The sequence below is a fragment of the Aptenodytes forsteri genome, unplaced genomic scaffold (genome assembly GCF_000699145.1).
Source record: "Aptenodytes forsteri isolate BGI_AS27 unplaced genomic scaffold, ASM69914v1 Scaffold104, whole genome shotgun sequence".
NCBI lineage: Eukaryota > Metazoa > Chordata > Aves > Sphenisciformes > Spheniscidae > Aptenodytes > Aptenodytes forsteri.
Genome location: NW_008795943.1, coordinates 204109 through 224418, shown reverse-complemented (window position 1 = coordinate 224418; position 20310 = coordinate 204109). Strand labels below are relative to the sequence as shown.

Here is a 20310-nt window from a genome sequence, read left to right as displayed (position 1 = left end):
GGTGGTGAGCAATTGTACTGTGCATCACTTGCTTTGTGTATTATTATTATTATTATATTATCATTTTATTTCAATTATTAAACTGTTTTTTATCTCAACCCACGACTTTTTCTCACTTGTCCTCTTCCAGTTCTCTCCCCCATCCCACCGGGGGAGGGGGGGGGAGTGAGCAAGCAGCTGTGTGGTGCTCTGTTGCCGACTGAGGTTAAACCACGACAATATCGTATGTGGGAAACTTAGATGATAGAAGAATATGTACTGTTAAATCATGGGAACTCTGAATACTGCAAAGAGGGTAACAGCGTGGTACTCCTGTGAGAAGAAAGGATGGAGTTACTTAGTGGTGTTTCTCTGCTGCTCATTGCTAAGCTTGCCCACTCTCATGTTCCAACCACTCACAACACAGACTAGCAACTTAGGACATTCTGGATATAGAATCATAGAATGGTTTGAGTGGGAAGGGACCTTTAAGGATGATCTAGTCCAACCCCCCTGCCACAGGCAGGGACATCTTTCACTAGATCAGGTTGCTCAAAGCCACATCCAACCTGACCTTGAACACTTCCAATGATGGGGCATCCACAACTTCTCTGGGAAACCCGTTCCAGCAGCTCATCACCCTCATCGTAAAAAATTTCTTCCTTATGTCCAACCTAAATCTACCCTCTTTCAGTTTAAAACCATTGCCCCTTGTCCTGTCAATACAGGCCTTGGTAAAAAAAAGTCTTTCTGCATCTTTCTTATAAACCCCCTTTATATATCGAAAGGCCGCAACAAGATCTCCCCAGAGTCTTCTTGTCTCCAGGCTGAACAACCCCAACTCTCAGCCTTTCTTCATAGAAGAGGTGTTCCAGCCCTCTGACCAGTTTTGTGGCCCTCCTCTGGACCCGCTCAAACAGGTCCATGTCTTTCTTGTGCTGGGGGCTCCGGAGCTGGATACAGTACTCCAGGTGGGCTCTCACCAGAGCAGAATACAGGGGGGAAATCACTTCCCTCCACCTGCTGGCCATGCTTCTTTTTATGTGGGCTAGGATACAATTGGCTTTCTGGGCTGCGAGCGCACATTGCGAGGTCATGTCCAACTTTTTGTCCACCAGTACCCCCACGTTCAGTATCCCCAAAACCTTCTCTGCAATCCATTCACCCCCCTGGCCTATATTGACACTGGGGATTGCCCTGACCTAGGTGCAGGGCCTTGCACTTGGCCTTGTTGGACTTCAAGAAGTTTGCACAGGCCCACTCCTCAAGCCTCTCATGGTCCCTCTGGATGACATCCCTTCCCTCTAGTGAATCAACTGCACCACTCAGCTTGGTGTTGTCTGCAAACTTGCTGTGGGTGCACTCGATCCCACTGTCTATTGTTGTTGATGAAGATAACAAATAGTATTGGTCCTAGTGTGGACCCTTGAGGGATACCACTCGTTACTGGTTTCCACTTGGACGTTGAGACATTGACTGTAACTCTTTGGATGCGGCCATCCAGCCAACTCCTTATCCATATTGTATCTCTCTCTCATTCCTTAGTCCATCCGTCAAACCCATCTCTCCCCAATTTAGCAGCAAGTATGGTGTGGAGGACCATATCAAAGGCCTTAGAGAAGTCCAGGTAGATGACATCAGTATTTCAGTCTTGGAGTCACTTAAGAGTTTAATCCAGTGAAGAGGGAAAGAGAGAAGAATCCCTTCTGCAAGCATGTGGGCTACAGTGAAAATGGGCAAGGGGAATGCATCTGTTCACACATTCTGGAATCCTAGCAGCTACCAAATTTTGGAAGGTTTAGGAAATAAAAAACAGTAGCGTCTGTACTTTTCACTGTGTACTATGTAGAATGTAAGACTAGAAGGAAACAGGAAGCTCACAACATATGACAGATGCTAAAGTTTCTGATGCTCTTTTAAGTTTCCAAGTATATAGTAAACTAAGATGATGGTCCAACATTTTATACTAAAAAAAGGAGATCCATTCCAGAAAATAGTTTTCTTTCTTCTATTTTCACTTAATGATAAACAGAAAAATTACTAAAGCACAGTAACAGACATTATGCTAAAATTCCTTTTGTTCATATTTTCCAACTCTTAATAGCTTGGCTAAAATGTAGTCCAAGACTGCTTAAAATATAAAGAACAATGAACTCAGGTATTTTAATTCAAGAAGCTAAAACAAAGATTTACATGTTTTATGCAGAATGTTTTAGTTGGAATAATTCTGTTACATTACTTTAACTTTTTTGTACTTCTAGAGGATGAGGAGCAACAGAGTTTTAAATACAGGAATCACAATTGTTCAATTTCATTAAAATGAAACTGAGTTTTTACCTACAAAAGGAGAATCTCAATATGTATCTCCAAAGTATTTCAGTTACTTAACAATGACAATCAGTTTATACTAATACTAAATATATTTTACATATGACGTTATAATACATATGATTACATGACTTCTATATGCCAGGTGCAATGTACTTTGAACTCCAATAAATAAAAATCTTGGTTTAGAAATACCTGCTATGTCATCAACAATTTCTGTGTATGTTCTACGAGCTATGTCAAGGAATTCATTGATGTTAGGCTTAACAGCATAGCATTTCTGGGTCCTCATACTCAGACATCCTTTTGTGTACCTTGTATCGTCATTAATTACAGTTGTAATCTTTTCAAGTATAATTCCAAATCTGCAATATTAGTTGTATCACTAATTAGCTACATAATACTTTGTAATTTTGGAACGATATTGCAAATAAAAATTGTAAATAAAGGTATTACAAATAACTGAAGCAAATTATCTACAGTTAAAACCAAACACTAAATTTCACGTCTATTTTCACGTCAGAATGAAGTATGACTATACCCAAGTCTGACCAAAGATATCATTCAAATCTTTGGGAGATATAAATTATTTCTCAAATATACAGGCAACAGTCGATTTTTGATTATGGGGACTCTAGGAAACCACTACTTCTGTCTTTTCAGAATTATTTCTAATGGAGTGCAGTTCATCAGCAATTGCAGTATCATAGCTAACTCTGTTTTGCTTTTTTCCCCTATATTTGTTAGTTGAAAATTAGAATTTTTTACAATTGAAATCAGCTTTTAGGCAAAAGAATTGAGCTATACCTGTAACTACAAATAAACAAAGATGCAACGTCTTTAGTCTTACAGACATTCTTAAGAAAGATGGGAGTTTCTAAGACACTAGCTAAAGTATTATGATAAATACCTTGTATCTTCAAGAGAATTATAATAAGCCTTTAGCAGCGGTGTGTTACAGCTTCTTAAAGCAGCCTGTTGAAGATTAAAATATGGACATGATCAGTTACTTCTTTTTGTAGCCCTTTTAAAGGACTGAAAGTTCTTAAACGCACTAAGGCTTATTAGCAGTTGCCTAAGCAGCCTACGGAATCTGAGCAGGAGTTTCAGTTAAACGTTTGTTATAAAATCAATTATTCAGGTAATGGTAGGAATCCAGTTCTTAAGAGTATTAGACTCAAATGCATATTTTCAGTTGGCTTAAGAATTAACAGACTATGTTGGCAGTATTTTCTGCAAGAAGATATAATGTAAATTTTTTTTTTTTTGGACTCGATGATCCTTATCGGTCCCTTCCAACTTGAGATATTCTATTCTATATTCTATGAAATCTAACAAACTGCACTGTATAAAAAGAAGGACAAAACGGTCTGTACTTCATAAAAAAAAAAAAATGACAAAGACAGCTTACTTTCAGAGGCTCCACAAGTTCTAGAGTATGCTTCAGGTAAATTAAATTAGTTATTTTTGATTCAGCACTTTTAACCTGTTGAAAAATTTTACAAATATCAGAGAAGTTCGTATGTCTGCCTGTTTAAAAAAGTACTTAAGAACTAGCAGAACTCATACTGTTAACTGTAACAGGTTTATACTCTTAATGAAAATTGCTAAAATACTTTATAAGCTCACTTTGACAACTCAATGTATAACTGCATAAAAAACGTTTACCTAAATTTTACATTGCCTACTGTTATAATTTGCCCATCAGTAGCTAATATTTTCACGTCTGCACTGATAATGAACACTCTGCTAACCCAAGCTGTGAAAATTTCTGTTAATCTTCTATGTATACATAGCTCTATAAAAGCTCTACATAGCCTGCAGACTCTTTCAAAGCAGATACGTTATGCATCATAATTAAGAAGCACAGCCCTTTTCATAAATGCGGTTAAACACAACATAACCCAATTTGGTTGACTTATCTTTAATTTAACATTATATCCTTAAACATCTGCCCATGTAATTAGAAAAAAAAAAATCCAATAAACGGTTAAAAATTTTGCTTACAATAATGACTGCTCTTCAAAATATTTTGTCCTCGTACGCATTCTACCTTGTTTTGTATGTCCCATTAACATTTGTGATAAAGAATTTTGCTGCTGGCATTAGGGCATGTGCTATGCAGTACATATGCACTGTGTGAGAGGATTTTAAAAAAACAACATAGGTAAGCACATTGGTTCTGAAGAAAATCTAGTGTCAGAAGGAAAAAACGGTCTGTACTTCATAAAAAAAAAAAAATGACAAAGACAGCTTACTTTCAGAGGCTCCACAAGTTCTAGAGTATGCTTCAGGTAAATTAAATTAGTTATTTTTGATTCAGCACTTTTAACCTGTTGAAAAATTTTACAAATATCAGAGAAGTTCGTATGTCTGCCTGTTTAAAAAAGTACTTAAGAACTAGCAGAACTCATACTGTTAACTGTAACAGGTTTATACTCTTAATGAAAATTGCTAAAATACTTTATAAGCTCACTTTGACAACTCAATGTATAACTGCATAAAAAACGTTTACCTAAATTTTACATTGCCTACTGTTATAATTTGCCCATCAGTAGCTAATATTTTCACGTCTGCACTGATAATGAACACTCTGCTAACCCAAGCTGTGAAAATTTCTGTTAATCTTCTATGTATACATAGCTCTATAAAAGCTCTACATAGCCTGCAGACTCTTTCAAAGCAGATACGTTATGCATCATAATTAAGAAGCACAGCCCTTTTCATAAATGCGGTTAAACACAACATAACCCAATTTGGTTGACTTATCTTTAATTTAACATTATATCCTTAAACATCTGCCCATGTAATTAGAAAAAAAAAAATCCAATAAACGGTTAAAAATTTTGCTTACAATAATGACTGCTCTTCAAAATATTTTGTCCTCGTACGCATTCTACCTTGTTTTGTATGTCCCATTAACATTTGTGATAAAGAATTTTGCTGCTGGCATTAGGGCATGTGCTATGCAGTACATATGCACTGTGTGAGAGGATTTTAAAAAACCAACATAGGTAAGCACATTGGTTCTGAAGAAAATCTAGTGTCAGTTTTCAACATGAACATAGGAGTATGACCCCGTGTGAAATATTTTCTGGTTTGTATGTAATACCTCTTTACTCTTGTGGTAGAGGGCAGTTCTTGCCTTATCTTAGCTTCTATATAAAGTTGTTTTCTGTAGAAGATAGGACTAAACAATGCTAAATGTATGAATGGAAGAATCATAATCCGCAAATAAATATGGGGTCTAAGTCCCATGATGGAATCGGACATCAAAAGGACAGATATGGTCATACGTGAAGAGTTGGTATTCCGTAATGGAATACCTTTGCTAAAATAGTTCTTATAGGAACTTTAACTGAACTGGTGTTAATTAAAAGTCGATCTTTGTATGTGCTGCACTTTAGGGCCAAAGGGAGAAAATGAACAAATACAACTAGAGTCGGTAACTCTTCTACATAATGTTACTTCTTTATGATTCATTAATGACTAAAATGCAAGCCTATCCTTTACAGCATCAGTACTTAATTTGTCCACAGTCACTCTGGTATGTAAAGCATGACGATTCAGAGAAGCAGCTGACTTTGGTTTTGTGCTAGAGACTTAAGTCCTACAGATTTAAGTGCTATGGCAGTGGATCATCCCTAGTCTAACTTTTGTATTTCCTGGAAATTCATTTAAACCAAAAATACTGGTACCTTCTCCCTGTGAGAGAAGGAATCAATCCGTCACACGCCTGGAACATCATTAGGCACAGAATCTATTGAATTTGTTCTTCAGATGGGTGACCAAGTAATCCAGAGCAGGTGGTCCTCATTTCCACCAAAAGTTGGATGTTGATCCAACTTCTAAGGATCCTTCATGACTGAGACAAGAGGGTCTTTTAAGGAAATCTGGGGTTTTTTTTGTCCAGATACCTTTAATTTGCTTATATATGCAGATTTCATAAGAGGAAGTACTTGATTTCACTGATGACATGATTTTTCAAGTAATACATTCAAGTTTTTCAATTGATGGTCCTCCTTAGGATGAGAGAATGCTCATGTTGAACATAGCACTCTCACTTCCAGTGACTGAAAGTGATAAAAGCAACTGAGCTCGCACTTGAATGAACATGTCTGTTGCATGAATAGTAAGCTCTGCTATATTGAAGCCAGTCAAGGTTGAAAACACTGCAGTTAGAAGTTTGGTGTACATGGTCCTATGTATACATAAAGGCATCCAGCCTGACAGTTTTAGTCATACAGCTGATCTTTCATTCATATTACAGATCTCTACGAGGAAAGCTGGGAGCAATAACCATTCAGCTTTTTGGGTATGTCATTAAAGAGATTTATCTGCATTTATTACAGTCCTGCTGGAATGTGTACCTGATTTCTTTAACTGGCATTAGACAAGTCATTTATCTAAGCAGAGAAGACACTGAGAGGTGAAAGAGTTGTAAATATCTATGATGCTGGCATACCAGCATAAACACAGGCAAGCATAAGCCTCAAAAGCATTGGCAGAAATATCCTACTCAAGTACAGTAGGCAAACATAACTTATAATGGAATGGTTACAATATGCTTAGTATAAAGATGTTGAGGTTCAGTTATCTCAGGCTCACTGTGGTTAACTCTCATGTCTGGTCTCAACCAAGATCCAGCAGTAAGCTACATGTATTTATCATGTTTTGATATTTGTATTGTATGTGTTAATGTACAGATTGATATACGAGGCAAGGTCTGATGAAAAAAATAAGCTTTCTTTGAAACATGTTAATAGTCAGTAGGAGGGAAAAAGCTTTTATACCCCCCTCAGCAATTTTTGTTTACAAACTAGTTAAGAACAGGAGCTGACCTCCAGTCTAACAAAGACACACTGGCACACTGAAAGAAGAGAAACCTTAGTTTAATTAATCACAACTATCTCCTGATTAAAAACATTACCATGTGATTTTCAAGGTGAAAGATTAAATCTGTCTCGAGCTCCTAAAAGACTTCAAAGGGCAAATTCACTACAAATACTGAGGAGGAAAGAGGGGTTCTAAGGAACTTGATTCTGAAGGTATATTCAGTAATTCTTACAAAGGTGATCTGTGACAGAAGCCGCCTCTGTTGGTCAAATTCCTGAATGCACTCTTAATAGATGCAACATGAGGCATAAGGCACTGACACAGACTGAAACCATGGCTGCCACTGTCAAGTGGATAAGGGATAAAATACCTTCCTGCTGAAGCCTTAACATAAGCAGATAAAGTATTGCTTGCCTTTCAACTAAACTATGTCGTTCTAAGCATTTATAGCTTTATTGTCTAGTTATGCTTTTACGAATAAATGCTTTTATCTGCATTTCATTTTGATCCACCTTGTAAGATGTGTGATTTAAGGTAACAAGTAAGAGCAAGGCACTCTTTTAATCCATAAGACAGGGCCCTGAGAAAACTTAAGAGTAACCAATTCTCCAATACATTACTTATTCCTTGCATTCAAAGGTTAACAGAGAAGCATGGGTCAAGTTGAGAACTGGACACAGACAGGACTTCCAGACACTATTCATAACCTAGATATCTATCTCTGTGTGCTTGAGACATAAGGTTCTCTGCTTATGAGAACAGTGTAAGGGAACTTTCTGTCTCATTTGGTACTGCTTATGCTGTGCAAGCAACTATATTGTTTTCTGTCAGCTGGTTGTTGTTCAGAGGAAACACTTAACTCCTGCGTGAAAAAGCTGCACTTAGCTCATACAATGTCTGTGTCTTGGAAACTAACAGGTAAGCCCCATTTCTGGCTTTGTATGTTTACACAATTGACTTAGTAACTGAATACAGATTTAAGTTTATCTGTATTACAAGCACAGCTGAGCAAAGTCAGAGTGCTTCTTAAGAACCTTTTTCAAAATAATTTTTCAGGCAATAAAGACTAATTTCTATTGATTTGTATTACATGAAAACTAAGAAATTATTTAATTTCTAGTAAGAAAGATGCTTAATTTTCTTTAGGCTATCAAAAATTATATTAACCTCCAAAAATAAGAGAGTAAATTTCTGTTATACACTTTTTCCTTTTATGCTGATGCAAAGAAAATTCCTCTCTCTCATCCTAGTATTGTCAAATAGAATGTACACTTATGAAGAATAAAGGTGATGATTGATGAAAAAGTAAACATTTTTGGAAGTCAATTTGCATAAATTAAGATGAATGTGATATTGAAGCAAACCCAAATTTTTCTAACATTCTCCTATGAGAATCTTCTACTGCTGTAAAAGAAGATATACTCTCAATCTACGATAACATTATTCCATGTCTTTTTAAGGTGCAGTCTTTTTCATATCATGCATATTTATAGATATCACATTTATATATTGCACGTTATAGCCAGACAACTAATCATCTAAGGCGTATTTCAAAACATACTGTATCCTGCTTTGGAATTTGTACCAAAACCGAAAGTAGTTGTGTTCCCTCCAAGGGAAATTTTCCAAAAATTTTTTTTTTTTTTTGAAATGCACACAATTACTTAGTGGTACTTATACTAATCTTTTTCTTTCATTCTATCTTCCCAAATTATTTACCAGGGAAAAAAAAAATCAGGTTAAAAATAACTGCTATCTAAATTATTTTGTCATAACTATATTTACTATACCTAAGCACGTAGTGATTATTGTACAGGTGGACATACATCAATTCAGCAATATTCTTTTTGTTAGTATGAATCATATTTCTCTTGTGATAAAGATTAAGATTACATGATCCAACTTCAGGTGGATTAACTCATACTCTGGTACTGGTTGGTTTTTTTTTTTACATTTGTCTGGACCACTACGTTTTATGAAGCAACGGGAAAAAAAATATGCACAGACAACAAGTATTACATCAGCAATGTCTTTATTTGTTTTTAATGTATACATTATGTATACTTATATACTTCCAAAACAGTGCATATTTAGCCACAGAGGTAAAGAGACAAACTCAAATTCTTCGAAAAAGCTATTGGCTCCCTGACTTCTATCCACTTTATCAGATAAATTCACTGTTCTTAGCAAAATTCTTGAGAAAGATATCATTATCATAATAAAGATTACTTAAAAAAATTAAGTGTCCACTATATGTGTCACCTGATAAATCATTAAAAAAATACTTTTCAAACATACTGAATCACACTGCATACTTTCATAGATTAGAAAAAAAGTTTGAAAAAAAAATAATACTATGTATTAAAAAATAAACTACTACCTGCTTGAAGACCAAAAAAGAGTCCCTCATCCTGGAGTAATTCCTGAACACAGTCCAGTCTTGTGTTAATTGTTTCAGCATCAACTAGTGGCTCCAGGATATTGGATCTAAGTCTTCGACTTCCACCTGGAGTTTTAGTGTAATTTAGGACACCACAAAGCGTGTGACCATTCCTTTGAAAACAAAATACATGTGAAGAATACACTCACAAAAATAAAGATGGTAAATGTCAAGTGACATTTTCAGGTAAGAGTATCCTACAAATTTGAGGCATGATTTTGGGATGCTTAGCACCTCCCTATTTGCCATGTGTATTATATGAACTACAGCAGTTCAGGAAGTCAGGTAATTTAATGTAATTTAATATAGTGTTAGCCCTCATCATATTGTTTTCCGAAGTATAGAAATACATTTGTATTCGGTATTTTCCTCATTTTTTATAGTAGTATTCCATTCCTAATACAGTGGTGCAGTTCACATTTTTCCTCTCAATTGAACTAATTAAAAACAAACTAACCCTACAAAAGGAGACAAATTATAATCTGAAATCAAATACTCATAAGAACATTTTCATTAAAATACGTTTCTGCAAATGACTTAAAATACTTAGAAGTCATAGAGAGAAATAAGCTTTGATTTTTTTTTTTTTTTTAAGAACTGACTTACAGTCAATATAGGAGCCAAACAACACACATGATTTATAAATATTATTTTCAAGTTCATGGCTTTTACATGTTACACATCCCAGGGTCTCACACTTAAGGGTTGACTGTATCTGTTTAAAATAAACAGCCTATAATATTTACATCTAGTACACACCTAAACAGTTTTAGAAACCTGAAACCTTCAATGCTATTGACTTGAAAGAAGGCCAATAAAAACACTGGGCCCTATAAACATATTGATTGAAAACAGAACTTGAATAGGAAGAAATCCAATACAAGTATACAAAACAAACAGTATAAAGATAGATAGGTAGTACAGAAACTCCTGAAATACCATGTTATAAAAGAACAAAGCAACAGACAAGAGAAATAAAAAAGGCAGAAATTCAAAACCAGTTTTATTAAGAACATATTTACCGTAAGATGCAACTCATGACGGCGCTTACGGGGAGCTCTACATTTGCAATAGTATCCACATTGCCTACCTTTAAGCAACTAAGGGCTCATTTCCCTTTACAGTAAATGAAGAGAGACAAGACCCTCCAGAATTAATACTGGCACAAGAACTTGATTTAGGTGTTTCTGGTGTGTGCCTGTGTATTAACTTTTACCTGTAAATATCTGATACAAAGATATCTAACCAGGCTTTAGGGGTAAGATCTATGTAACAGAAATAGCTGTATGTGGCCTCATTCAAACTTGCCACTGCATCAGCAAAAATTCTGCAGCAATAGCTAAAAAAAGTACACACCTAAACAGTTTTAGAAACCTGAAACCTTCAATGCTATTGACTTGAAAGAAGGCCAATAAAAACACTGGGCCCTATAAACATATTGATTGAAAACAGAACTTGAATAGGAAGAAATCCAATACAAGTATACAAAACAAACAGTATAAAGATAGATAGGTAGTACAGAAACTCCTGAAATACCATGGTATAAAAGAACAAAGCAACAGACAAGAGAAATAAAAAAGGCAGAAATTCAAAACCAGTTTTATTAAGAACATATTTACCGTAAGATGCAACTCATGACGGCGCTTACGGGGAGCTCTACATTTGCAATAGTATCCACATTGCCTACCTTTAAGCAACTAAGGGCTCATTTCCCTTTACAGTAAATGAAGAGAGACAAGACCCTCCAGAATTAATACTGGCACAAGAACTTGATTTAGGTGTTTCTGGTGTGTGCCTGTGTATTAACTTTTACCTGTAAATATCTGATACAAAGATATCTAACCAGGCTTTAGGGGTAAGATCTATGTAACAGAAATAGCTGTATGTGGCCTCATTCAAACTTGCCACTGCATCAGCAAAAATTCTGCAGCAATAATGCTAAAAAAAAAAAAAGAAAAAAGAAAAAAGAAAAAAAGAAGAACCTTAAAGCAGTTTACTGTTGCCAAGTTCCTCCTGTGACCTCCTTCCTCTCAAAACCATCTGTGGAATTAGGAGCAGCTTTCAGAGAAATATTGCTCTGAGGGTACCAATCTTAGAGTGGCTGGCTCCTGCAGTTACATATGAAGCAATGGAGCAAACAAGAAGGAACTGGGGGCAGATCATGGCAGATGAACAGAAAGAAACTAGTTACCTCCCACTTCTGAAGAACAGATCTAACTGCATACTCTGTGATCCCCACAAAAATTTAAAAAAAGAGAAAAGAAAAAAAACAAAAACAGAGCAGTGGCAGAAGGGTAAGGACAACTGATCTAGTCACAGATGTCCCTGCCCACAGCAGGGAGGTTGGAACTAGATCCTTAAAGGTCCCTTCCAATCCAAGCCATTCTATGATTCTGTGAGAACTCTCCAAGTGGAAAGCTCTTATGAGTAATACTTGAAGAGTGAGGAATCTCCCGGCTCCCCTTTTTATATCAGGGTGATGAGTGGACTTCTAAACAGAGGTGGATCTCAGAACTTGGCAGGCAGCAAAGTGCAAGTTCAAAGTCTTTCTCTTTCTAACCAGAAGTATAACAGTCTTGAGAAGGTAAGTCTTGCAGATTCTTCTGCCTAGAAGGCAAGTAACTCCTGGTGAAGGAAGTGCTCCAAGCATTGTTCTCATCATGGTGAACTACCATGCAATCAAGTACCACATTGCACATGACCATCATTACAGAAATTATTTTGTTTGCCATTATTCCTTAGAGCTAAAGGAAAACAAAACAACCTTTCAATCCTGGAGTGTTTATCTTCTGTAAAATGAACAAAACCTAGGCATTTTAATCCAACATAAGCAATTTCTTGCAGAAATGTTGCCTTTTTCATTTCACAATCTGTGAAATTTTGCATCAACATCATTTATAAGTTTGAATAAGACATAGACATCAATGTAAAGATGACTATGTATCAGCTCTTCCTGCAATTCACTTGTAGGATTTCCTATGCTAGAAATTTTGTGCTGAGTTGTAATGCATTTCTCTGTCCCAATATTTTTTTTTTAAAGCTCCAAATGGTATATAAGTTCTGTCATACAGAAATAAATATAATGGTCAGCTCTTGACACAAACGTCAAGGAAACTTGGTGAAATACAACTTTATAAAAGGGTAATTTGTAAACTTAAATATTCTTACCGCGAATCTCTGTTATTAACCACTAGTTCAAGATTTTGTGCTGATGATGAATCTATCATAGCTGTTTTCTCACTCCCCTGGAAACGCACTTTGAGTGATTTAGGAGCATAAACTGAATTTTGAATAAATTCAACATATTTTAGCAAAGCTGCAGCAGCTGCAAGACAGTAGTACCTTGGAAAGAAACAATCTTTAATGAATGTTGAATAGTGCTATTTAAATACCACAAAACCAAGCAGTGCACTACAGAAATCACATTCACGCTTCTGCTTGACAACTACTGGGATTGATAGCACTGAAAAAGCAGTATGTTTTAAGTATGCACTAACCCACGTATAGTGCACATATATGCATGTAAATCAAATATTCATGAATGTTTGAGTCTATGTACACTTGACACCCCACACTATATAGCTGGTATTGTGAACATACATATTTCAGCCGTTACATGCGACTTGAAACAAAGACCCAGGTCACCAAGTATCACTACTTAAAATTGTTGGTACAAGAAAAACATTTACTGAGGCCAGAAAGACAGACAATCATAGCTGTTAAGTTGTATCTTTAAGGAAAGAATGAAAAAGAGAAAGTGGAAAGCTGTGAAAACTCAAAAAAAAAAAATCTGTAACAGGCTTTCTATTTGTTTCTAGATACATCAGAAACACTGGAGGGCAAAATAAAAGAACAACTCTGTTATGATTTTCTGATTTTTGGAACAAGCCACAGACTTGTGTACTAAGTATGTAAAAAGCTGTTAAAAACTTATCTGGGCACAGTATGCTTCTTCCTTTTTTAAACATACTTTGATTGAACCTCCATGAAAACTGTGCTGAATTCAGATGCACACAATTGTTCTATGTATTCCAAACCCTTTGTTTCATTGAAGTATTTTCTTTGGACAGTTGTAAAAGCCACATTCTGTGAAGATGGGGGGAAAAGCAAATAGTTTAAAAAGTTACAGAGAATTTTTCATCAGACAGACTTCTCTATTTTTCTAGTGATACATGTTTCCAAGAAAATCTATCAACTGATTCAGCAATCTGTCTTTGTAGAAGTATTCATTCTAGCTTATTAGCACAAGCAAGCCACACTATTGTCACTCATCTTTCCTTCTCTCTGGTAGTGAGCACATATAAAAAGGCTCATACTACTCTTTTGAGCAAATGAACATAAGCTTTTTCTTGGATATTGCTTTTCCTCTCAAGAACTAGCTACTCCAAATTTTGAATTTAACCCGGATTTGGTTAAAATTAATGACTTTTCGGGAAGAGTTATTTTCATGCTAGCATCAATGCTCACATTCAAACTGTAGTTTTCCCTTGCCAAGGTTTAAGCCCAAGGGATCACTGTCAAGCCTTCAATGGTAAATAGGGAATAACGATATGCAGGTCAATGTAACTGAATGTGTGCAACGCATGAGTGATTTATGCAAGAAAAAGAGGAGAGAGGTCAGAACGTAGAAGAGGACTCGTGGAGAAGCCATCAGCAGTGTAGACGTGGAAACAATTCAAGTAGTAATTAATACAGTTTTTTAGAAGTTCTGAGTCTTTACTACTCATAAATTACATACACTAGTTCATCTCACCCTCTTTTACCCTACCAGTGCTCTTTTTCCTATTCTGTGATACATTAGCCCCATCTATTTATCAGGTTGAGAGCAAAGAAGGAGCAAAGGAAAATGCTTGATTTTTTCATCTATGAATCTTTCCTAGGTTCCGTATTGCTCAAATTACTGCAATGCCACAAATTCAAAACTTTCAGCTTTAATCAGTAATATACTTATCTCTGTAATTGTCAGGATTAGAACTAGCAGCATTGGAGCTGCATTTTGATTATTCTTTACCATGGTAAAATTAGGCCCAAAAATCATAGAAAACACAAAATCTGACTGCATTTAAGGGTTTAGAAGTTGTGGAAAACTCTCAAATCAACAATCATATAGAAGTGATCAATAAGAACTCTAAAATATGGAATGAAATTTAAGAGCTTGCCTTGAAATGTTCTGTTATCAGACTGAACAATTTTGTTGTGTTCCCTGCATCACAAGCAGTGTTTGACATTATTATTTCTAGTGGTGTTAAAATCCTGAGTTTAGTAATGACCTGAACAAAAAAATTCAAAATAATTCAATAAAAATCCATATATAATCTATAATATTTTTACATGATAATGAACCAGCAATAAAGAATCACAGAATCCTTATATTTTAAAATCACAGTTCCAGTCTTATAAATAAAGACCAAATTTTCTGTTAACTTCTACACTAATGAGTCAAATTTATCTGTATCTATAGATAGATCTATATAGATCTGTATCTATAGATACAGATATATAAATATACATGAAAAAACTAAAAAACTAAACTAAAAAAAAAAAAAAGGTGTCTATCCCCTGTTATTTAAACACAGAAACATGTTTGTCATCGAAAGAAGAGATAAATATCCAAAACTATATTCCATGGCTATGATGGCAGCTTTCTGGACTTGCAGGTGAAAAGTTAATGGTGCTCTGGAAGATCAAGAAATGCAACAGGTCTGAAGATCAAGAAATAAAACAGGTCTGAATATTAATAATCTTTTGATTGAGACTTGTTTTAGACTTTGTTCTAACCTCCTCATAACATTTATCTCAGTCTTACTTTTTTCAATATGGCTCAAAATGCACATATTTAAACCAGCTTTGCTTTGATTATGTTATACACACCTGCTGTAGGGATTTAAAGTACACTATATGCTTTTCTCTGTTTATTGTATGAGAAAGGACAAACACCATTATGCATTTATATTCATTTATATCATCATTCACAAATTCTGAAGGGAGAAACATGAAACAGACTGTATTTTAAGTGCTTAGAAGTTAAGATGTGAAAGAAGGGATAGATAACAATGCAAAGGTGAACAAGCATAAAAAAATACACACAATAAATCATTTAAGGGTATTGGGGGGTGGGAGGGAGAGCTGTTGCTGCCCGTCATATCTGATAATCATTAGGAAGGTTTTTTCAGAGGCATCACAGTTAAAGCAAACCTTGAGGAACTTTACTGAATTAATTAATTTACAGAATATTCAAAAATAAAAGGGTGCACAAGAAAAATATAGTAAGTTTGATATCAATCACTAGCAAAACACGGATAGTGGCACTGTAAGAAAACAGCTGATCAGCAGATAGACAGTATTGTTAAAGGTGTTAGAGATTAAGGTAAGAAACTAGAATGGTCAATACAGTATCAGGTATGACCACATAATGGAGAACTCAGTAAAATAAATGGAAAATTAGGAAGAGGTGTACAAATAAAAATGCCATCTTTTAAAATGAAAAGGGAGGAAAATACTGAACAATCTGGTCACAGCCTGACAGGCAACTAGAGAAGATGTAAACTTATCAAGTTACAAGCCTGAGTAACAGAGAAGAGAGTAATGTTATCAGAATTTAAAGACAAAGTGTGAAAGGCAAGTGTGAAAGGCTTAAGAAATGTAATTGTATTTCATCATTAAATTCAAGACAAAACCAAAAGTAAAGGGGTGGGGGAGCAATTTGGGCAGCTAAAATACTTCTCAGTTTGAGAAAGATGTATTTCATGGGACAATAATACAGTTCTTAACCCTGACACAGTACAACAGGGGAGACTCTAAACTATAAACACAGCTACTGCTTGCTAAAAAGAAAGCCTTTTACTCTTAGAAATAACCGTAATCTTTATGAAACCATTAAAATTAGTAAACAATTTCCATAAAAATAATCTGAAGTTTCCTTGCAGAATTCTAGTCTTACCATTATTTTGATTACGAGATTTTTTTTTTTTTGTAGGTACAAGCAAATCAATTTTTCACTTTCAAACCTTTAATTGAATTGATTTAAGTTACCACATCGTCATCTGAATGTCTACGTTTTCTCATGCACCCACATTTTCAAGGTGCACAACTCATTTTGATTTTTAGTACTGTGCATCACAAGTATTTCTGCAGCTGCCAGGTTCAATATGTACTTACGTGTGTTAAGACCAGGATAAGCTTTAAAAGCACTAACGATCAAAAAAGTGACATTATACAACATATATTTTAGTAAATAGATTTGATAGCTGTTTATATTCTGAGTCATATCTATTTATTCTAATTAAATTTAGTTTTTATTTCTTTGAATATTGTAACGATACTACAAGCCATATTATTTGCTAGCATGTGTAACTACAACAAAACCGTTAAATAAGATGTCTTATTAATGCTGGTGTTGCATAAACCAGAGAGATTACTCTCCAAATTAATGTAGAGCATGCAGTGTTGCTAGGCAGAACACTTGGCTGTAAACTGAGTGAATTTCATTTTGAACTAAGTGAGAAGGAATATTTATGCAACCATACAAAGCCAGCCCCACAGTTACCCTACCCCCCCATCCCCGCCTGAACACATACATTTATGCAGTTCTGCTCTCAAAGTTGTTTTGCCTGATGAAAAATATTTGCAAGTTCTACTACCATGTATTGCCCAATGCTCTTCAAAACAAGGCATCTCACGCCCACATTGTTCAATCACTTTTTTGCAGAAAGGCTGTTTTTCTTTTGCAAAATATTCCTCTATCTAAAATCAGAGGCACAGTAAAAAAAATAGCAGTCCTTTCAACATTGCACATTTTCACGAACTTGTTAATTTCACTTTTGAGAAATTTCTTCCACAAACTAAAAATTTAATTTCGCATTAGTCATAAGCTTTTTTAAGAAAGTAAGTCACAATAATTAGCCTGTAAGGGATACAGCAATTAAGTATACAACAATACCTTGGCATAAGTTGTATTGTCTGCAAATTGTGATAATACCACCTCAGGATTTTTTAAGTCAATACTGGCCATTCCTACTTCACCTCTGGCAAGGCCTCTTCCTTCTACTACAGCTACAATAACCGACCCAACAGTATGAGCAGAGACTGCAGATGAGGATGTAACTGTAAAACAGTTGCATATATTCAGTTATGAGCCTCTACTTCACATTCACAGAATCATACTTTGACATTCCAAGTGAAATATGTGTTTACACTCCCACATCCATGGAAAGCCCTTTCAATTTACCAAACTTAGTTAAAAATTAAAAATGCTGGTTGTTGAACTCCTTACTTGCCACACCATACCAGACAAGGCACACTTTCCGAAGTATGAACATCACACTCTTACATTAAAAGACTGACTGAATGCATTCATTCAAGATTGTCAGAACTAATCACATTTCTGTAGCAAGTGAAAATACAGTTTCTGAGTCACTATCTCTGTATTAAACAAAAAAAGATGTTTAGTGCATGCCAAAAAACATTAAACGTTTGCCATTTTAAACTCAAAACGATGCATAACTATTACCGCTACTTAAAATCAGGTGTATTAATTACAGAGAGATACTGTAAGTTAATATTCCACTAAAAGCACAACTCTGATCAAGGTGGCTTAGATCTTGTCAACTTAGGGGAAACTATATAAAAGACATATAACTATGTCTTTTATATTTTGAGCTATATATATATATGTTTCATCTGATTTTACGCTAAACTTATTAAACTATTCTAAAATATATATATCTACAGTACGCTTGAGACCCAATCATTTGCTTTTCATTTTGGTGGGTTTTTTTAAAAGACATTTCTAGTATCTTAAAATTGGTTTGGCTTAAATTTTCCCAAATATCATCACAAACTCAACTGATCTCATCTTCTTCAAATAGCCAGCTATCTCTCCGAGACACACCTTACAAAGATTAAGTGTGAAAATTAAGATTACAGCTCCTTAACACCTAATGTCTTCCTTTCTCAAGACCCTAAACTTCATTTTCTTATCTAGTCTCTTTCTTTTCCCATGTAGATAAAAGCACCAACCCAGCTGCTCTAGCACTTTGCCCAACATAACGTAGCAAATCTACTTTGGGATTGTACTATAGACCTACAATAAACCTGATGTTTATACCTAAACTGAACTCTACAGGCGTACGATTCCTAATCTCATGTCATTCAGATCCAAATAGCTAATTTCAAAAATGGGGCTATTTTGTGTTTAACTATCATTTATTGCAGTATAGTTGACTGGAGACCAGTTTCAACGCATTCCTTCATCTCACTCCTCCCACACCACTTCATACAGTACTGAACTTTAAATAGCACTGAGTTAAAACCCAACTGCCTTCTAGCACTACTGTTTCCGTGCCTAAAACCTAAGCTGTGAGCCAATAAGAAGGACAGTCTCAGAGATGAGGGGGCTGCAATCAGAATTGGGGGCATAAGAAGTTGGACAAAATGAGCTGACCCTCTTCTCAACTTCCCTCTGGGTGCCTGCCAGCACAGATCTGTGCAACAATATGACTTAACCAATAGTAATAGAGTCCCCGCACACCAAATTATGCTCCCCTATTTAAGAAGCATTGCTTTTACGTGCTAAGTTACAGTACTTCCTAAATACGACATTTAACTAATGGGGTGATACCATTTTAATTCAGTGTACTGAACTTCTTTTAATCTATGAAAGACCAAAAATATATATACAGTGCTTTAGTATCTCAGCTAATTTTTGTTTCATGTTTGCAAAATGGTGTTACATTCTTCCAAATTCTATTGGAGAAGCTACTAATTGCATTTTGTTTGGAAATCTGCGACCAAAGATTGTGAGACTGTGCTATTCAAATGAGCAAACTTGTAACTTGCTGAGCAATACTGAAGTTATTACCACACTATTAAAAGCAGCTGCTACATACACTGTGGTATAACTTCTCAGACAAACTGGAAAAACCCTTCATAATCTCAATCTTCTTAACTTTCAGTTGAAAGCCAAACTAAACCTTACAATAGCCGAATTGAACAGTTTCGTCACTTAATTCTTCTTGAATTCACTTAAATATTCAGAAGAGATGCCATTATTAAATAACCATTAAGTCTAAAGTATTCAAAATAAGAAAAATACTTGCATATACAAGGCACGCCCCATTTACACTTTCAAGAACATCTAAACAGTATTGGATTTTGATAGCATAGACATATTTACTGGTCTGAAACACCAATAAACTCTACCTGCTTCGTAGTGATATTTACATTCTTTTCCAGCATTACGTTCCCTCGTTCTTCACAGAATTTGCTCTCAAAAAGCAATGGAATAAGAGTATTCTCAAAACAGAACGACGCTGCTGAGAAGGCGTAATACAACAAACCTGCCATTTTCTTCTGAGTAAGCTCAATTTGTACCCCAGGGAATCAAAACTAATCCTACCAGGAATCTGGAAGAGCAAGATCAGAATCAGAGAACTACAGCTGGCTACCCCCTGAGCAAAAATCTTTGATGCTGTGATACTGAAATACTAAGGAGACATATGGTTTTCTTTGTCGAAGTGAAGTAACTAAATGTTCTGCAGACTGGACATTCCATAGATAAAAGGAATCCTTGAAGCTGTGTGTACAGGGGTGGAATGGATAAGGAAGTTATGCTGAAATCAGCTACTGCAACTAGGTGAAAAGACTGAGTTCAATTAGCGGACACAGTGAGGAAGACTATCGACGACCACCAGAGGACCCTGGAAGACCACCAATGAACATAAGAGCGC

At 35.5% G+C, this 20310-nt stretch overlaps 1 protein-coding gene across 1 annotated transcript in view; it reads right to left on the bottom strand.

The window, feature by feature from the left end:
- MSH4 (mutS homolog 4) overlaps positions 1–20310 on the bottom strand; it is a 35302-nt gene that overhangs the window by 10337 nt on the left and 4655 nt on the right. Inside the window, exons 3-11 of the mRNA XM_009285310.2 lie at positions 17523–17686; positions 14743–14853; positions 13554–13669; positions 12752–12925; positions 9500–9696; positions 8705–8748; positions 4566–4640; positions 3218–3282; positions 2503–2672 (exon numbers count right to left, since the gene is read on the bottom strand). Coding sequence (XP_009283585.1) covers positions 2503–2672; positions 3218–3282; positions 4566–4640; positions 8705–8748; positions 9500–9696; positions 12752–12925; positions 13554–13669; positions 14743–14853; positions 17523–17686 — 1116 coding nt within the window. The remainder of the gene's footprint in view (positions 1–2502; positions 2673–3217; positions 3283–4565; positions 4641–8704; positions 8749–9499; positions 9697–12751; positions 12926–13553; positions 13670–14742; positions 14854–17522; positions 17687–20310) is intronic.